Below are 18630 nucleotides of genomic sequence, written 5' to 3'. Positions count from 1 at the left end.
GTCCAAAACAGGTCTGAGGTACGATCTGAACTGAGGTCTTCTTGACTACCCATCTAATATACTATCCTCTGTATAATGAACAAAATTTAATTATAACATTTATAAGAGTTCCTAACAATAGCATCAAGGTTTGAAAAATGTGCTCTTTATAAATTAACATAATTGTCCTATTAAATGAAACTATGCTAACATTTTACATTTTACCAGCTACTGCTACATGCTATCCACATGGATACTTTTGTTGGGATCCTTATAGATTTTATTTATACATTAAAAACACATACACATATACATATATGTGCATAAACTTATCCACATGGGATATATATTTTCTTATAGATATAGCTTTAGTTAGGTTCTCATTGGCTATCAGACAAAAATGAAGAGAAACACACAAATATATATATTTATTATACAAATTTCTATCTCGTCAGTGTTAAAATTGCCTTGTGGTTGGTTTAAGAGGTTGTTTAGCCTAATGTAACAAATTTATATCTATTATTTTTAATTTTTACATTATAAAATTAAACAAGTATTAAGCAATTAGTAATATAAATTTGGTTCTTCCATGCCCTAAAAAAAAGTGGTCAAAGTATATAGACAGGCAGTTCATGAGGGAAGAAATTATCAACTACCACAAAAAAATTTCTAAATAACCAATAAATAAAAATTAAAACACTTTGTGGTTCCACCATATACCTATTAAATTGGCAAAAATGACAAAAAAAGTAAAAGTTAATTTTAATAATATCATAACTAAGTTTTATATGCCATATAGGTCAAGAAAAGAGGCCAAAGATTCATTAATATAAATATAGGAACAATCATTATTTTGGCAAAGAACTATAACAGAAGTGGCTTCACATCAACCAGGAAATGGCTAAACAATTTGTGGAATATGAATCAAATGGAATATTACCGAGTCAAAAGAAATGAAAGAACAGGCACAAAAGAAACTTAGGAACTGATATAGATTACACTGAGCAGAATCAGAACTATTTCTTCAATGACCACAACAATATAAAGTAAAATAACTTTGAAAGATGGAAGTTGCAAAATGAGAAACATGAATTTTCAGAGGAAATTTGATTTATAAAACAGCTGTTAGATAGGAAGGCTTTATTTGAGAAACCAATAGTTTTGGGGCAGTAAAAGTGATGGCTTCCTCCAGAGGTAAAAAAATGAAATTATATTGATGATTTCAAGTACAAACCTATATTTCTGACATTCTTTAGGTATAGAAATGTTCATGATTTTGTAATGCAGAATGAAAAAAAATTTCCTTCCTTATCATTATGATTCTCAAAAATGAGAAATACTTCGCAAATGGTTTCTTAACTGAAAATAATAGGCACTATACTTACATTTTCGGGACCTTTGGTTCCCATGTAGAAATGCACCATTGTTGATATAGCTTGCAATGAAAGCAAAAATTGGCTCTAGAAATAAAGATGAATTATGTGAACACAGGAAATATTAATTCTGAATTCCTCAATACACAAATGTATGTACATATAGGATTTTTTAGCACAGAATTTCTGAAGTGAACAAGAAATATCCTTACCTCCTCTTCACCCATTTTTGCAAATTCATAAAGAAAAGCAAAGTACTCAGTGAGATGTTTACTGTGAGGTTTTACACCATGTTCCATAATTGATAACAGTGTCTTCACAAATCTGGTGACACATGAACGGCTTCCAATGTCTTCTACAGGACCATCCATGTCATCAGACCTGAAACAATTTAATATGTCTTTAAAACTGGTGCAGGTGAGAGAACATTGTATTAGTGGGAAAACATTTCAAAGAAATTATACTTGTGCATTTTACTATAATCACAATGAATAATAATAGTAATGACAAGTAAGTATAGAATCCATGCTAAAAGGGATTGTTAAGATCATTTGAATATAAGCTACTCTAGTTATGAAACTTCTCCTTACTCTAATAAGTGAAACCCAATGGTTCTATGCTGAATCCTTGTCTGTTTACATTTTCTAATGAGCAACCTCATTGGACCTTATAGTCTCAATAATCCTCTCTATGTAGATGACTCCCAAATCTCTCTCTATTCATATAAACTAGCCCTGGCAACACTTCAAACTGGATATACTATCACTAGCTCAAAGTCATGATGTGGAAAATTAAAAATTAATTATATTTTCTCCAAACTTATCCACTTTTTGAACACACCATGATTCAGTCAGAAAGCTTTATAAGCTCAATGTCATCATTGACACCTCACTTTCATTTCACAGAGCCAATTAGTTTTCTGTCCAACCTCTATAATATTTCCTTTTCCATTCACATGATCACTGCTCTAGTTTAAGTCTTCCCTGCTTCTCTCCTGGACTATGACAAGATAGTGTTATGTCCACAGAAAAGGAGAAGCAAGTTAAAATCTATTCTCAAGCACTTACTATGTGACACTAAGCAAAGTACTGAAACTTTCAGTTTTCCTCATCTGTAAAATGGGGATAATAATAGTCCCCATTTCACAACAGGGCTGTTGTGAAGATCAAATGAAGTATTTATAAAGAGTTTAGGACAGTGCCTTGCACATAGCAAATAATTAATAAATTTTTCCTTTTCCTAATCAGTCGCATTGTCTCAAGTCTCTCCGAATTTCATTCCTTTTCACAGATATCAGTTTGATTTTCCTAACGTGAGAGTCTGATGTTATTCTTATTTAATAAACTCCAGAACCTCCCTATTACCTCTAGGATTTTATGTAAACTTCTGATGAACATTTACTCTCTTTACAAGATGGACTTATCCTTTCTTCCCTCCTTAAGAAAACATGTTCCACTTCTGGATCACGTAAGATGACATTTATAGACAACTTGCCAATCTATATTAGTGGATAGATTTCCTACAACAATTAAATAATTATCTCCCCAAAGCATGACAATAAAAGAATACTTTGATAGATCTGTAATTTTCATTGATTCAAGCATTCCCTTCAATGCTTCGGATGAAGACCCATTCATACTTTCTCATGTTGTGTAATCCTCATCTTTTTCTTTAAGTCACCCACCAGGATCCATTAAAAATTCTAGAGGTCTTTTACCTTTCTTGGGGTAATATGGATACCATTAGAATACATGTCTATTAATTGTCTCCTGCTGTGTATGTGATTAGTCCATCATTTTTTCCAGTCATATGTGACATCCCTACTCCCATGTCCCTTGCACAATTCCTTTTTGATAGTGAGTTACAGCCTTATGTGACTGACTTATCTTTCCCCTGCCCTTCAACTTTCATTTCTGGGACAAAAGTAGTCTAGTACTTGTACTATGAGAAGTTTGCTATCATTAAAAAAACTATGTAATTTTCCTAAAGATAGTCTATTCTCTATTTTTCCTATAGGCCTAGGTCATGGCTCATTCGGTGTATACTGATAAGATATATATATCATAATGGACCAGTTTTCTGGGATGCCCACCCAATTGTATCCAGCTACCAGAATATTAGTGTTAAAAAATGGGTTTTCCATTGTGATCAATAAACCCAAAGACCTTAATCACTATGGTAAGGACTACATTATTCAACAAAAATTGCTGGGAAAAGTATAGAGCAACCTTTTATGACATATACCAAATAAAGTTCAAATAGCTATATATCTTAGATATAAAAGTCACATCCTTAAATGAATTAGAGAAATGAGGCAGAAAATACCTTTCACAACAATAGATAGAGGGAGAAGATTGTGGAAAATAAAATATGCGAACTTGAATACACAAAATTAAAAGGATTCACACACACACATCCAATAGTTAAAATTAGAAGAAATTATTGTTTGGGAAAACTCCCATCCCTCCTCCTCGCCCCACCCCCCCACTTTTTTCTCCTGATTTAAGGTTTGATATAAAAGCTATATGATAGATGATGAACTGATTGAAATGTTTAAGAAAAAGAGACATTCTCTAATAGGAAAATGGAAAAATATATGAATGGGCAGTAGTCCTCAATGAAACCCAAGGAATGAATAAGTAGATGAAAAAGTATTCCAAATCACTATTAGAACAATTTGAATTAAAACATTTAAAAGTTCCATCTCATCTCTTTTATATTGACAAAGATGGATGACAAAAAGAAAGAGAATAATGACTGTTAGAAAGAGTGGTGGAATGACAGATCCATTAATTGATTGGCTTATGAATTGATCTGTCCATTCTGGAAAGCAATTATGAACTATGTCCACAACTATATTAAAATATGTATAACCATTAATCAAGTGATACCATTATTAGATATATACTCTAAAAAGTTTGTTAAAGAAAGAATTAAAGGACCTATATGAAAAAATATATAACAGCTCTTATCAAAAAAATGGAAACTAAGTAAGGGCCTAACACTTCAGGATTAAATAAATTATGATATATGACTATAATGGAATACTACTGTACCATTAGAAATGAAGAGATAATTCTAGAGATGCAGAGAGGAGTGAGGTAAACCAGAACAATTTATACAATAAAGAATAACCACTTTGAAAAGCTTAAAAATAAGAACTCTGATCAGGGCCATGACTAGTCATGATTCCTGAGGATTCATAAACAATTAGTCTCTTGACACAGAAGGGAAGAACTTGGATTAGTAGATCTGTATCTTCAGATATAGCCAAAGTAGGAATTTGTTTTGCTTTACTATGCATATTTATTAAAAATAACATCTATACTCTGGCAGTGAGATAGAGATATAAGAGAAAACTGGCAATCTAGTTGCCAAATATGCCAAAAATGCTAAAAAAAAAAAAAGAACAGATATAAGGACAGAATGAATATATGCAGGTAAGTTATACTTATATTTCGAATTATATATTTAAAGGCAAAGCAAGCTTGACAAGAAAAGTTTGCAATTTCACATAAATACTACTTTTCAGTTATATTTTGAAGAAAAATGCTAACTAAATTTGGTATTTGTTAAGTTCAGAATTTATTTTTTAAAAAGATACATTCTATTGCTAGAGGGAGTTTGGGGGGTCTTCAAAAGTATATATTAAAAGACATATGGGTCAATAAATGCTGACATTTTATTGGTTGTTTTTTTTTTTTAAATAAAATACCTCCTGTGATGCCATTCATTCTTCAGTGTTTTCTTGGTTTAATCATGTCCTGTCCCATATTTTAAAACAAGTAATGGCAGTCATTACCAAGCAATCAGGATAAGAATAACTGTTTAAAAGTATGGTGAGGACAAGTTGTGGCCCTTTTATAAAAAAGAATTAATATGTTGGCCTGATTATTGAAGAATGACATTTGCCTTATTGTGGTTTTGTTAACTCCAATGGTCCATTCTGGTCAGGAGTACGTGACTCAGCTAGGTGAATTGACTGGCTTGTTGAAGAGAAGTAGACCAAATGCTACTAGAACTATTTGTTATCTTTTCTTTCCTCTTTTTAAAGGATATTTCTTGCCCACCACAGCAAAGAGGCAAGAGACAACAAGATCAGAAGAGTGTATATATTGCCAGAGATGGTCACTGTAGCTTGTCTGTCCTCACAATGGTGGGTCCATCTAAGAGGAGGAGTAGACAAAACTGCCCTGGGATGAGACAAGAGGTGTCAAGGTGACACACAAGGTGACAAGAGGTGTCACCTCCATTGGAGTTCTAAAAAAGTTTCACCCTCTGTTATCCTCTTCCTGTTCACATTAAAAGATTATGGCAATATTTGCTTATCTTTAGATTTTCAGGATCCCTCCTATTCCTCTTGATTTCTATAATCAAAAAACAAAAAGTTGTTCCAAGACCATGGACAGTAATTTGTTGTAGACAATTTGAACTGATTCAAAGCAGCTAGATATTTGCTTGTTATTTTTTGCAATTATCTTGGGTTTAGACTATTCAGTTTCACCTTGATAGTTCAGAGATCATTTTTATTAAGAAAACAGAAGCAAAGTAGAATTTCACTAGTTTTTGTTGTTGTTATTCTATGGTATGGTTATTCTATGGTATGATATTAAAATCATGCCAAATAAACCAAGCAGTAAAACATTTTTTCTTCTTTCAAAATCAAGTGAATAAATTTGTCCAAATGAGGTTATTACAGAATTTAATCTTCTAGACTTTTTTTGAGGTCTTTGAAACCTTTATATTCTTCCTTGACGATTCTACCTCTATATTTTGTTCAATATAATTTTATCAAGGATACCTCTTGTAGTATATAGCCGAACACTGGGCAAGGGATAAGTGGAGATAAAAAGTTTTGTTAAGATGCAATCTTTGAACTTAAAGCTTATAGTTTAAAAAAATTTGCACTTGGAGAACTCTATACAGCAAAAATGGTCTCTTTAGATGCTTCCTTTTTTTCCTTCTTACACAAGTCATTCATAACTGTATAAAATGGAATTTTGTTTGACAGCTATCCACCTTTCTGAACCTCACTGGTGAGCTTTCATTTTCATGTATGGTTTCTATTAGTCCTTTTTATGTTTGTTTTGTAAGAGGCTTGGATACCTGTATAAAGGTAATGACCAGTCAATCAAATCACCTTACAGTATATAAAATGATAAGATAATACTGTTTCATATATTTACGGAGAATATAATCTGATAGTTCAGGCTTTATTCATACCCAATTAACTGGGATGACCTCCCTAGGTTCCAAATGAATTTTCAGATTGGCTGTGGATCTTGATCACAGTTACTGAGGTTTACAAAAAAAACTATCCAGGTAGTCCGAATAAGAGAAGTGATTCTCTAGTGGTAGAGAGGAGAAAGCAAGCCACTCTAAGGCCACCCCAGAGAAGGAATTTTTTCGGAGGGTATCTGGGCTTATGGTATAAGCCTTCCCACTTTCACATTCCCTAACCTGGATAAGGACTTTGGGAATTTCAGGATTCATAGGAATTTGGAATTTCACATCTTCCTATTAGAGCTTTAGTAATATCTCTGAAACAGTTAATGGCAGTGTATGCTTTGGGTGTCAAGTAAAGTAGATGAATTACTGATGTTCTACAAAAGGCCCAGCAGGAAAAAAAAAACTATGCTATATCTAGAGAAACATCTTGCTTGCTTCAGCAAATCAAGGATCTGTGAGTTACTCTTTTGCTACAAAGAGACTTCTAGGCTTGAGATCCACTAGACTCTGTGTTTTATGACAGTGTGTTACAAACTTTTTAGGGAATGTTTGTACCAATTGTTCCAACTACATTTCTGTAGTAAAATATCTTTTTCTAAAAGCTAATTAAGACTGGTTTAAAAAGGGGCTCAAACCCATAGCCCTGAAAAGATATTTTCCAAGAGAAGTAGGATGTGCTAAACATTTCTGACCATGGTCCAGTGCTTCTGCTCTATGACATGATCTCTATGACATGATTCCTATTGCTTCCACTTCAACCACTTCTTTGTCAGCAATAAGAATAAAGATGAAAGTAGGAGATCCTTTATTTATGTTCTTTAACTTAGCTCCTACCTTTTGAACCAAGAATTTCAGTGAGTTCCACAGAATTATTTAACTAGATCCAAGACTTCATTATAGTTTATCTTGCTTAGAGATTAGAAATCAGGTCCTTAGGAATTCAATTCCTAAATTACCTGAATTTCCGTCCTAAAGCCAGTTTGGTCTGATTGGTACTTGCCTTAGTTTGTACCTAGCCCAACAATATTCTACTTCATTCCCAAGTCATCTCTTCCCTAAACTTCATGTTGCTCTGTGGGGGTTCTAAATCATAATCAAATAAAATGTCACTGCTTCTAGAAAGGGTGTGCTTCTCCATATTTCACTCAACTTCCCTGAAAATTCCAAATGAAATCTCACTCTCCTCTATATGATTGGTTAACTTAATTAGAATAACCCAGGAAAAAGACAATTCTTGCTATTATATTTGTGTTCCCAGTAGCTGGCATGGAATAAGCACTTAATAAATGGTTTTATTCATTTTTATGGGATGATTCAATATAATAAATGAGCAAATATACATATTATGGTCCAAATGTTTTACAATCATATATATTCACATTTTTCAAAATTTGCAATAGGTTTTCTGTCGGTATATGTTTTCTCAATTTTCAGATATCAATATAAGAATCATCACATAAGAGATTGAAATATTTTGATGTTAGAAAGCAGTCTTTAATTGCTATCAAATTAAAAATTTATCAGATAAGTCTGTTTTTGGCAGAATAACTCTTCCAGCATATTTCTAAGTAGCTGAAATCATTTTATTACTATATGCTGTCTCTGTTTCAGTTCTGAGTTTTGGATCAGGAAAGTACCAAGCATATTCTCTATCTGGCCTATTTGTTTGCAACATACTTCCATAATATCACACTGATGACATCATATTTATGTGTTTGTTATTAGCTCAAGAGTATTTTGATTATAAGCTATTCTTTAGGCATTTGTATATGGGCAATGGAGGTAGCAAAACCTAGCACTTACTATAACTTATGTTTTCTCCTTAAAGTTTTAATGTTTTGTGAGGTGGTGAATCTTCAGGTTTGGTTTTATATACTCTTTGGGAAGAACCTCACTCTTGGTATATGGCTCAATGAGAGACTAATTTACTCTCCTTCTCAGTGCTATCTTTTCCCACTTTCTAAATTAATTATTCAACAGGGTTTCCTCAAAGTCTTTATCTTTCTAGTTTATTTCACTGGCTAGCAGCAATTGCTAATCCTTCTTAATAAGTCATAGCATAAAAGTATAAAAGAAAAGCAAAACTCTTGTATGTCTTCTCTTCAAACAGAAAGATTGGCTTGCATTTAACTTATAATTTGGCAGCCATCTGAAAAAAAAATGCTCCATATCAATAAGATCGAGTGAAATGCAAATTAAAACACTTCAGAGTTTCCATTTTACACTCCGAGATTGGCAAAGATGATAAAAAATGGAAAAGGATAAAATAATGAAAGGTCTGTATGACATGAGATACAACACCACAATGTCATGGACAGGTATGAATTGGTCTAACCCAGTGATAGAGAACTTTTCAGAGAGAGAGTGATGGGTCCCATCCCCAAGCAGAGTGTTGTGCTCCCCACCCCCCATCCTTCACCTGACCCTCTTACCCCAGACACTGGAGGAAGGAAGTGTTCCCATTGTGCTGCTGGGCAAAGGGTGATGAGGTATGTGAGGAGGAGAATGGCTCCAGTGTTCTGCTCCCCTCCATCTATGTGCCATGCTCCCCTCAAACCTAGCTCCTCTCCAACCTCACCATAGGAATCATGTTTACCACAGACTCAATATCTGTATCATGCCCTTACCCAGCATGTGAGATATAAGGCAAGCCCCCATCCCCCACCCCTCACCAGCACCTTACCCCAGACAGGAGAGGAAGTGCTTCTACTGGCTGCTGAGCAGAGGGGCTGGGAAAGTGAGGAATGTCCTCAGGCAAAGAGAGGGGGGAGGGGTACAGCTCTACCTCAGTACCTCTGGCTTTCCAGTAACAAACTCTGGCAGGGGAATGTAGGCATGGCCACAGAGGGCTCTGCATGCTCTTTTGGGCAAGCACCCATGCCATAGGTTTGTCTTCACTGGTATAGCCTTTCTGGGAAGAAATTTGCAACTATACACACTAACTCACTGAATGGTTGATATTCTCTCACCTAGTTCCTCAAAAAGATCAAATAAAAACGGGCACCATCTTTTAATTTTAAAAAATATTTGTATTTCTTTTTCATAGTAGCAAAGAGCACAAAAGCATAAAGGGTGACCATACAGATCAAATGGACTAAACAGATCTGTTTTTGAGTCATTTCAGTTGCAACTGATTCAAATTTGGGGTTTTCTAGGTAAAGATATTAGTGTGGTTTGTCACTACCTTCTCCATCTCATTGTAGAGATGATGAAATTAAGGGTTTAAATTAAAGGTTAAATTAGGGTTAAGTGATTTTCCCATGGTTACATAACTAGTAAGTGTTTGTGACCAGATCTGAACTGAGAAAGATGAATCTTCCTGACTTCAGGACCAACATTCATTGTGCTAACTAGTTGCCCTGAATAAATTATTGTATATAAATTTAATAAAATACTACTGTGGCTTTAGGAATGAAGAAAGAGTTAAGTTCAGAAAATGCTGGGATAACTTGTAAGAGATGATATAGAGTGAAATGAGCAGAAATTTATACAATAACAACACTGTAAATACAAATAGTTGTGTGATATGAAAACTTTGATCAATGGATCAAAAACCAAAAATGATTCCAGAAAATTTATGGGGAACTATTCAATCCACCTCTTGACAGAGGTGACAGACTAAAATTGTAGAATAAGACCTTTATCTCTGGATGTGAAGAAAGTGAGAATTTATTTTGCTTGACTACGTACACTGGTTATAAGGGTTGTAGTTTTCTTTTAAATTGGGATGGTGGGAAGTGAAGAGAAGTCAAATGCTTATTAAATGAAAAAAATATATACATTTGTCAAGGAGCTTACTGCAATAGTTCTTTGGTTTCCATCTTCTTGAAATCAAAAGGAACTATATTTGTCCTTCATGCCTTTTCTTGAAAACACTTCTGCTAGCTTCCATAAATTTTTAGCTCATGACTTCCCAAACTAGGCCTTGATAATGTGCTCAGGTGTGATTAATTAATGCTAGTTTTTTAAGTCTCCTAATTCAACCTTATAGCAGTGGTTCTCAACCTTTCTAATGCCGTGACCCTGCAATACAGTTCCTCATGTTGCAGTGACCACAAACCAAAAAATTATTTTGGTGGCTACTTCAAAATTGTAATTTTGCTACAGTTATGATTCAGAATGTAAATACCCAATATGCATTATGTATTCTCATTGCTACAAATTGAGAGGTTGAGAACCGCTGCTTTATAGGATCATAAGGTCCTAGATTTTACCACGGGACTCATCTAGTCCAACTTCTGAATTTTACAGATGAGTAAACTGATATTAGGGAGGGTTAAGAGTTGGGATTTGAATCCAGGTTCTCTTTCCACTTCGCCATGCTATGCTTCAATTAGATCTACTCAGTAAACATGATTGAATATCTCTGACCAGAAGATTTAGAAATCTCCCAACCTACCATTTAAAAAATTTTGTCATAGGAATCTATAATATTGGGACCAACTTATTACATCTTTTATGATAACTTTAATTTTTCTACAGTATTCAAGACAGCAAATGATAAAGCTCTCTTAATTTAGCTTTGTAGAAAATTATGAATATACAATTATTTTAAATACACATAAAATATTCTCAAATGACACTAATTTTTTCTATCCTGTTTCAGTTAGGAAAGGAATTTAAATATCTAATGCTGAAAAGATTAATGTTTTACTATCATCTAAATAAAATAGGTTAATTAGTATTCAGAAACAAATATTTTACCCATCTTCCATTCCTGGTTGTAAATAGAGGTGAGCATGTACAGGTCTAAGTCTCTGAATCACATGAATACACAAACGTTGAAACATCTGCAAATGACAAAATATGAAGAAAGGTTCACCTTAAATTAAAATAGGCATACACATATTCCTAATGAGAAATTGATTCTTTCCCACTTATTTATGACCATTGCACATCTTTTACTTTTTTTATAGTCTAAAGTTCTGCCATGAGTTTTGTAAAAACAGGGAAAATGGGCAATAGGAAAACTGAGCAATTTGGAATGATTTACATACCATGTTTATAGTAATGGATATATAATAATAAGCATCACCTCATCCTACATCCTTACACAATCTGCATAGGAAGAGACATAAGATGTCATCTATAGTCCAAATTTTTCATTTTGTAGAAGAGGAAACAAAGGCCCTGAGAAGAGACAACTACTTTGGCCAAGTCATAATGTCAGTTATCAATAGCCAAAATTGTTTTTTCTGTTAGTTTTATGAATCAATGGTTCAAATTAAAATTTAAGAAACTTTTTTTTCAAATCCTTATCTTTCATTTTAAAATCAATATTAGTTCCCAGGGAAAGGAGTGGTAAGGGCAAGGCAATGAGAATAAAGTCACACAGCTAGGAAATGTCTGATGCCAGATTTGATCTTGCGATTTCCTGTCTCTAGGCCTGGTTCTGATGTTACTGAAAGACCTAGCTGCCCCCTAAAACTAAAGTTTTAATGACTTCTAATTTTGCTTTAGGTGAAATGCAGGATAATTAAGCCATCAAATTTATGCCTTATAATTATAATTAGCATCACTTAAGTGGTACTATTGGTCTTCTTTTAACCCTCAGTTGGCTAGATAGCAGATAAATAGCACATAACAGGCAGCAGCACAAGTAAGACTCATCTTTATAGTTGAAAATTTTAACAGCTTTATGTTCATAAGAATTAACTATAGGACATTTTAGCAATGATAAATGATCTATTTATCCTTAAATCTTTCTAATTTTCTAAAAACTTCTTTGTCAAGCTTTTAAGTGCTTTATCATATCTTCTATTAATTTTAGCATTAGAATCCTGGAATTTTTCTTTGCTCAAGCAGTTCCACTGTTAAACATTGCCAATTATACTTTGATAAATATATGAGTGATATTCTCTTACTGGAGTGACTGCTCTGGTTACAAACTGTGGAACAAATTAAAAAAAAAACCCACAATAAAATACATTTTAACATAGCAAATTCGGACTGAATGTACTAGAAATGTTGCTAATGTACTTGAGAAACTGGGGAAGTATTTGTTGTTTTACCTAATGTTGTTGCTGTTTATCCCATGTGATTCTTCTCCATCTAGAGGTGTAGATAAGAAAGATACTTGCCTCCATCTGACTCCATATAAGTACATGCTAAGATGTGGAGTAGAGGGGATTGCAAGGGATTGGTGAAAATTGTGGAAAAATAAAATTTCTGGTGACTAATTTTCTCCTCTACAAAATGAAAAGTTTTGGATTAGTCAAATTAACAAGTATTTATTAAGTATTTACTAATTGCCCAGGATTGTAATAAGTACTCAGAATATAAAGAAAAGAATAGACCCTGTTCTCAAAACACATGTAATGAGATGATCTAGAAGACCTAATTCAAAATATATGACTACTCTTTTCTACTTCTAATGCTTTTAGACACATTGATAGATAATAGAGTTCCTAAGATTATAGATTCAGAGCTAGCTCTATAATTTTACATGCTCATTTTTACAAAGGAAGAAGTTGAGGTTCAAAAAAGTGAGTGACCGTCCAAAGATTGCATTGTTTATAGTGAGAGCTAGGATGGGAATTCAGGTCCTTTGTCTCAAAATCCAGGATAATTTCCATTTTACCACACATTTATCTCAGAAGTTATTTTCAATTTTAAAATGAACATTTTTCCTTACCTGTCTCACAATCTGATTAGGGCACTTTATTAAGATTTGCATTGGCCACCAATCATCATCAGCCATTCTGTCTAAAAACCACTAAAAGAAAAAAGATCTGATATGAGAATAAGAACACTGAATCATAGTTGCTTAATATAAGATTTTTCTTTGTTGCTGCCTGTAAAGTATCAAATAAGAACTTCCAAAATATAAAACTTAGGGGGCAGCTGGGTATCTCAGTGGATTGAGAGCCAGGTCTAAAGATGGGAGGTCCTAGGTTCAAATCTGGCCTCAGACACTTCCCAACTGTGTGACCCTGGACAAGTCACTTGACCCCCATTGCCTAGTCCTTACCACTGTTCTGCCTTGGAACCAATACACAGTATTGATTCCAAGATGGAAGGTAAGGGAGGGCCCAAAACAAACAAACAAACAAACAAACAAACAAATAAATAAAACCTGCAAGGTCATAATCCAGGGAAAATCTGTATATTCCTCACTACTTACTCTTCTACAAATGATACACACATTATGCGCAAAGATGGTATCCTCATGCTAATGCATTCCAGTCCTGACAGTAGCTCATGAGCCATTTTCCTATAAAGGAAGTCCATCCTAATTCCTTTAGTTACTAGTATCTATCTTCCCTAAGAAATTACTTCAATTCTATTTAACATTTTTTTTTGTGCTAGTTGTTTGAATGGTCAAATGACATCAAAAAGCTATGAAGCATTACTAGAATGAAATGACTTAAACAAGTTATGGATTATGATGAATAATAATTTTGTTAATATTGCCTACAAAGAGAGATATTAGTTGGAACATTAACAAGAAAGGCAAAGTATAATTTTTGCATGATATAAAATTATCACCAAAGGAGTTCAATTTTCCTAATCAAGTAAGTTCCAGGAGAATTTGTCTAGTCAAAAACCTCATGAGTGTTTTAAATATGCAAAACATAAGATAAAGCATTTATGCTGTATAGTTAAAGCTAGACCAATTACATAATTATGCTTTTTCAAAAATTTCTGGTGACTACTTTTCTCCTCTACAAAATGAAAAGCTTTGGACTAGTCAAATTAACACAATAGCCTTCAAACCTCAAATGATCTATGTCACTCTCCTTATAAAGGGTGAAAGGAGTTCTTCTGTTAATGGTGATGGTCTTTCTGAAGTCATTGTAAAATACAGGCAATCAATTCTCTGACTGAAACTCAGTAGGAATATAAAAATGTTATCAATGATTAGCCCTAGTAATATAGAAAATGGAAAAGTATGGGTAACCAGTAAAGTGAATTAGAGATCCTAATGCAAGGATGGGGAAGATGCTTCTGGTAAAGTAAAATATTAAAAAATTGACTAAATAAATGGGTCTAAGGTTTGTGTAACATTGTAAAATAAAAAGCTATGTTAACTTAAGAAAACAGGGGAATCAGAGGAAGAAAGCATGTGGTACTGCATTTGGGAAAGGACGAGTAAAGGAATAAACAAAAGTAATTTTGTGGAAGAATAGAATAAACCTAGAAAGTGGAAACAAAAAAAGAGGTCTGGAAATATATCATAAGCCTCATATTAAGATTTGACATAGTGATATAGTAATAGAGAAACTTCAACTAAGTATTATAAAAAAAACAAAGCATCAAATAAATTCTTAATTTGCATTAACAGTAAATTCATTGTTCAAAAGGCAGAGATATTAAAAAAGGGGAACTTCCACAGGTGAATTTGATTTTGATCAGTGAGGAAAAATGAGATTCCTGAGAAGTAACTATTCCATATTAAAATTAATGAAGAAGAGCTAGGCAGTCTGAAATGTATTCTGCTCCCTGAAAAAGTAGATTTTAAAAGAAAAGATAGGCAGTATCCCATTGATCAAAAGAAATTAACTCAAAGGGATGAGAAGTCCTCAAAAATGAAATTCTGAAGTCTATGAATCATGGAATTTCAGAGTTAGAAGGTACCTCAGAGGTCATCTAGCACAACCTGAAGCAAAAAAAATATTCCCACTATAATAAACCTGGTGAGTAATTGTTTAGTCTTTGCTAATACTACAAGAGAAAGGAAATTCAATACACTTACTGAAGTAGACTGTTCAACCTTTGGATAGTTATGTTGTATACTTTCTGCTTCAATTAAACCTAGGTTCAATCCTCTGAATTCTAACTACCATTCTTGGTTCTGCCCCTCTGGAATATGCACGACAAATCTAATCACTCTTTCCCTCTTCCAAACAATGGTCCTCCAAATACTAGATAAGGCTCTTTGCACCCTATTCCACTACAGATCTTGCTTCTTTTTGTATCACAATCAGAAATAATTATGATGTGGAAAGAAAAGGGAAAATGATGAAGAAAGGATTTATGTAGAAGGTAATGCTTGAGTTGCATCCTGAGGAAAGCAAAAGAGAAAAGGGAGCAAAATCCAGGTACAGGAGATGACACTAAATTTACTTACCTGTGAATAGGTTATAGTATAGAAACTCTTCTAATTATAGGAAAAGAAAAGTTATTGGGCTACCTAAAAAAGTAGGGAGTTCTCCCTAATTTGAAATCTAATTTAACTGAAGGCCGAATGAACCCTTCTTGGAAATGTGATTGAAAGGAATCTTGGTCTGAATTCATTTCAAACTCTGAGATTATGTTATTGAGAAAATGTTATACAGAAGACAGAATACATAGAAATGTATTTCTGTTAAGTGTTTTACAAATAAAACAAAATAAGTTAAAATGAATTAATTATAATAAAGTATATTTCTGGATTTTTCTTAAACTTCATTATTCTAAAGCTTAGCGAAATATTTAGATGTTTCATTTTTGAAGTCTACATTCTCTCTAATAGGGAAAAATAAAAGGGAAAAACAAAATCTGACAGCATTTTATGATCATCTTATTAAATTATTTTGATGTTTAAAAAAAACTGCTAGGTTCTAGTTTTTACTAAAATTAGGTAATTTGAAAAATCATTTAAAATATGTAGGCTGCTGATTGATAGTACATCATCATTTTGGTATATTGCTTCAGCCTTCAAAAAAATTCTAATCTTAAAAACAAAAGAAAAAAAAACCCTAAATTTTTCAACTTACCTCGCAAGCTGCCTGGCTGTTATTGAACTGCTTGGTCAGTAATTCAATCCACTGAAGCATTGTGGGCTAAAAAACATTTAAAAGGATGTTAGTTAAGTCAAATGTACTACTACATAACTTGAACACACTCTCCAAAACAGATACTTTTAGAATAAAATAATGCTAATGATGTAAGTTCATGAAAAAAAAAAAAGTACCTTTTCCTTTGAGTGAATAAAAGTCTCCAGGACAAAAGAAGTACTTAGCTGAAAGAAAAGATATAAATAAGCCAGTAGTTAACTGAATGAATATATTAATATAATTGATCTTGAAAAAATTTAAAGCTTAAATGTTACCTTTGCAGTCATTAGGGACACAGCTTTTGGATCAGGTAATGTACTTGGAATACTACTACATAACTGCCACATAAACCTAGAATTATAAAGCAACAATTCAACTTCCTTATCAAATAAAATTTAAAGATGTGTTTATTGAATAAACCAATACTGACCTTTCAGAAAAACTTACCCAAAATATGTGTGCTCAAAAATGTTCTTGTCTTGAAGAAATTGCATATTATCATGCCAAATCCACTGAAGAAAAAATGCTAACATCAGATACAAGAAAGCAATTTACTTCATTATATTTTACCACTTTATAAGGTTAAACAACTTTCCTAAAAATTCCCACCTAAGTATTTTAAGTCCTAGTTGAATTGTCAGGTTTTATGTAGGATAAAATAAATGACTAAACCTTTCCAAAACAAGATATGTTCTTTTATATTACATATTACTTAAATACAATTTAAAAACATTAGAACAGCAGTTTTAGTATATTTAAAAAATTTTTTTTAAGTTTTTAAGACATAGCTTCCTGAAATTAACATCAAGAGGTATTTATCTGATAAAAATAAGCTACAAAATCTTGTAAATCAAACTATTTCCTAAAATTAAAAGATTATTTTCATCATCTTTCTCAATCTCTGACATGGTAAATTTACTATGTATTTTTATTTTTAAAGTTTTGGGTTTTTGTGTGTAACATGTACAATTAGGTTTTCCCCAATAAAAAGTTAAAAAATATTTTTCATCAAACAATTTTGCCATTTAATAAACACCAATTGCTATTTCACTCTTCTATTGTACCTAGTCTTTTAGTGCCAGAATATACAAATGAGGAAACAAAACAACACTTTTAAGTTTTTTTAGAATATTATAATTTACTGTTGCTTTTTATACAAAATGCTCTATAAGGGACAGACTAGATTTTTGATCCTTCTTTAAAAATTAATTAAGATCGTCACAGAATTGACTATGAAGCTGATGTATTCTTTGAAAGCATAGTTTTCATTTAAGATGCAAACACTAACAGGGTAAAGTCTGGATCTAATTTTGTACAATGAAGTAGACTCTTCCAAGTTTCCTCAGTACTATATCACTCCTCTTCAATCTCTCTTTAAGTATTAAAATACAAATATGTCCATGTCTTCCCCCCATCCTTAAAACAACACAACAACAAAATGCTTAACCTGGATATTTCTGATAGTTATCATCGTCCACATCTCCTTCTCTTCATGGTTAACTGACTTGAAAAAAGTTGTCTATAATTTCTGTTTCTGCCTCCTCTCTCCTCACATGCTTCTTCACTCTTTCCAGTCTGGCTCTTGACTGCATCACTCAATTATAACTGCTTTCTTCAGTTAGGAATGATCAAGTTTTAACTGTCAAATTGAATTGTCTTAGTTCTCTCCTTTTTTTTAACCTCTCTGCTGTCTTTGACAGTATCAAGCACCATTTATTCCTGCATATTCTCTACTCTTTAAGTTTTCTTGCCACTGTTTTTTTCTGGTTCCTTTTCTACCTATCTGATTGTCTTTACTGTCTCCATTAGAAGATTAATCTATAATCACCTCTTTCTCTAATCTGCAATCCCTTTCTATCTAATGGCTAATTCTTTGAAGCTTTTAAATATACCAGTCTATGTCATGCTTAAAAAAATCCCTCATTTTACCCTACCATTCCCTAAAACTACCATGCTCTCCCTATCTTTTTTCCCTTGTATAGCCAAAGTCCAAGAAAAGGCTGTATGTTATCTTTTCTCCACTTCTCACTTTTTAAAAAAAACCCTTACCTTCCATCTTAAAATCAATACTGTGTATTGGTTTAGAAGGGGAACTGAGCTAGCTCCAGAATTGAGACATAAGATGGTTCAGTTCAAGATGGTTCACCCAATTCCCACATCCCAAAATCATGTTTGAGTCTGACATTTCTCACTTTGGGCTCTGTAGAACCCTAGTGTCTTCCATGATGTTTGATAAGTATTAAAATGCCTATAGTGTGCAAAGAAAGCTCTGCCAGCTAGAATCTAGAAGG

General features: G+C 33.0%; 1 protein-coding gene across 11 annotated transcripts in view; it reads right to left on the bottom strand.

The window, feature by feature from the left end:
• The window catches only part of USP34 (ubiquitin specific peptidase 34), a 357595-nt gene that overhangs the window by 51132 nt on the left and 287833 nt on the right, over window positions 1–18630 (bottom strand). For 9 of the 11 annotated variants that reach the window (XM_056813961.1, XM_056813959.1, XM_056813952.1 and 6 more), the window contains 8 exons: window positions 16787–16851; window positions 16615–16690; window positions 16477–16524; window positions 16280–16345; window positions 13216–13296; window positions 11286–11371; window positions 1565–1733; window positions 1365–1439 (listed from right to left, as the gene is read on the bottom strand). In XM_056813961.1, the coding sequence (XP_056669939.1) occupies window positions 1365–1439; window positions 1565–1733; window positions 11286–11371; window positions 13216–13296; window positions 16280–16345; window positions 16477–16524; window positions 16615–16690; window positions 16787–16851 (666 nt within the window). The remainder of the gene's footprint in view (window positions 1–1364; window positions 1440–1564; window positions 1734–11285; window positions 11372–13215; window positions 13297–16279; window positions 16346–16476; window positions 16525–16614; window positions 16691–16786; window positions 16852–18630) is intronic. The other 2 variants (XM_056813955.1, XM_056813956.1) reach the window with 1 other exon arrangement.

Source organism: Monodelphis domestica, chromosome 1, assembly GCF_027887165.1.
Source record: "Monodelphis domestica isolate mMonDom1 chromosome 1, mMonDom1.pri, whole genome shotgun sequence".
Lineage (NCBI taxonomy): Eukaryota > Metazoa > Chordata > Mammalia > Didelphimorphia > Didelphidae > Monodelphis > Monodelphis domestica.
The sequence above is the reverse complement of the archived record's forward strand: the minus strand, read 5'-3'. Positions and strand labels throughout refer to the sequence as shown.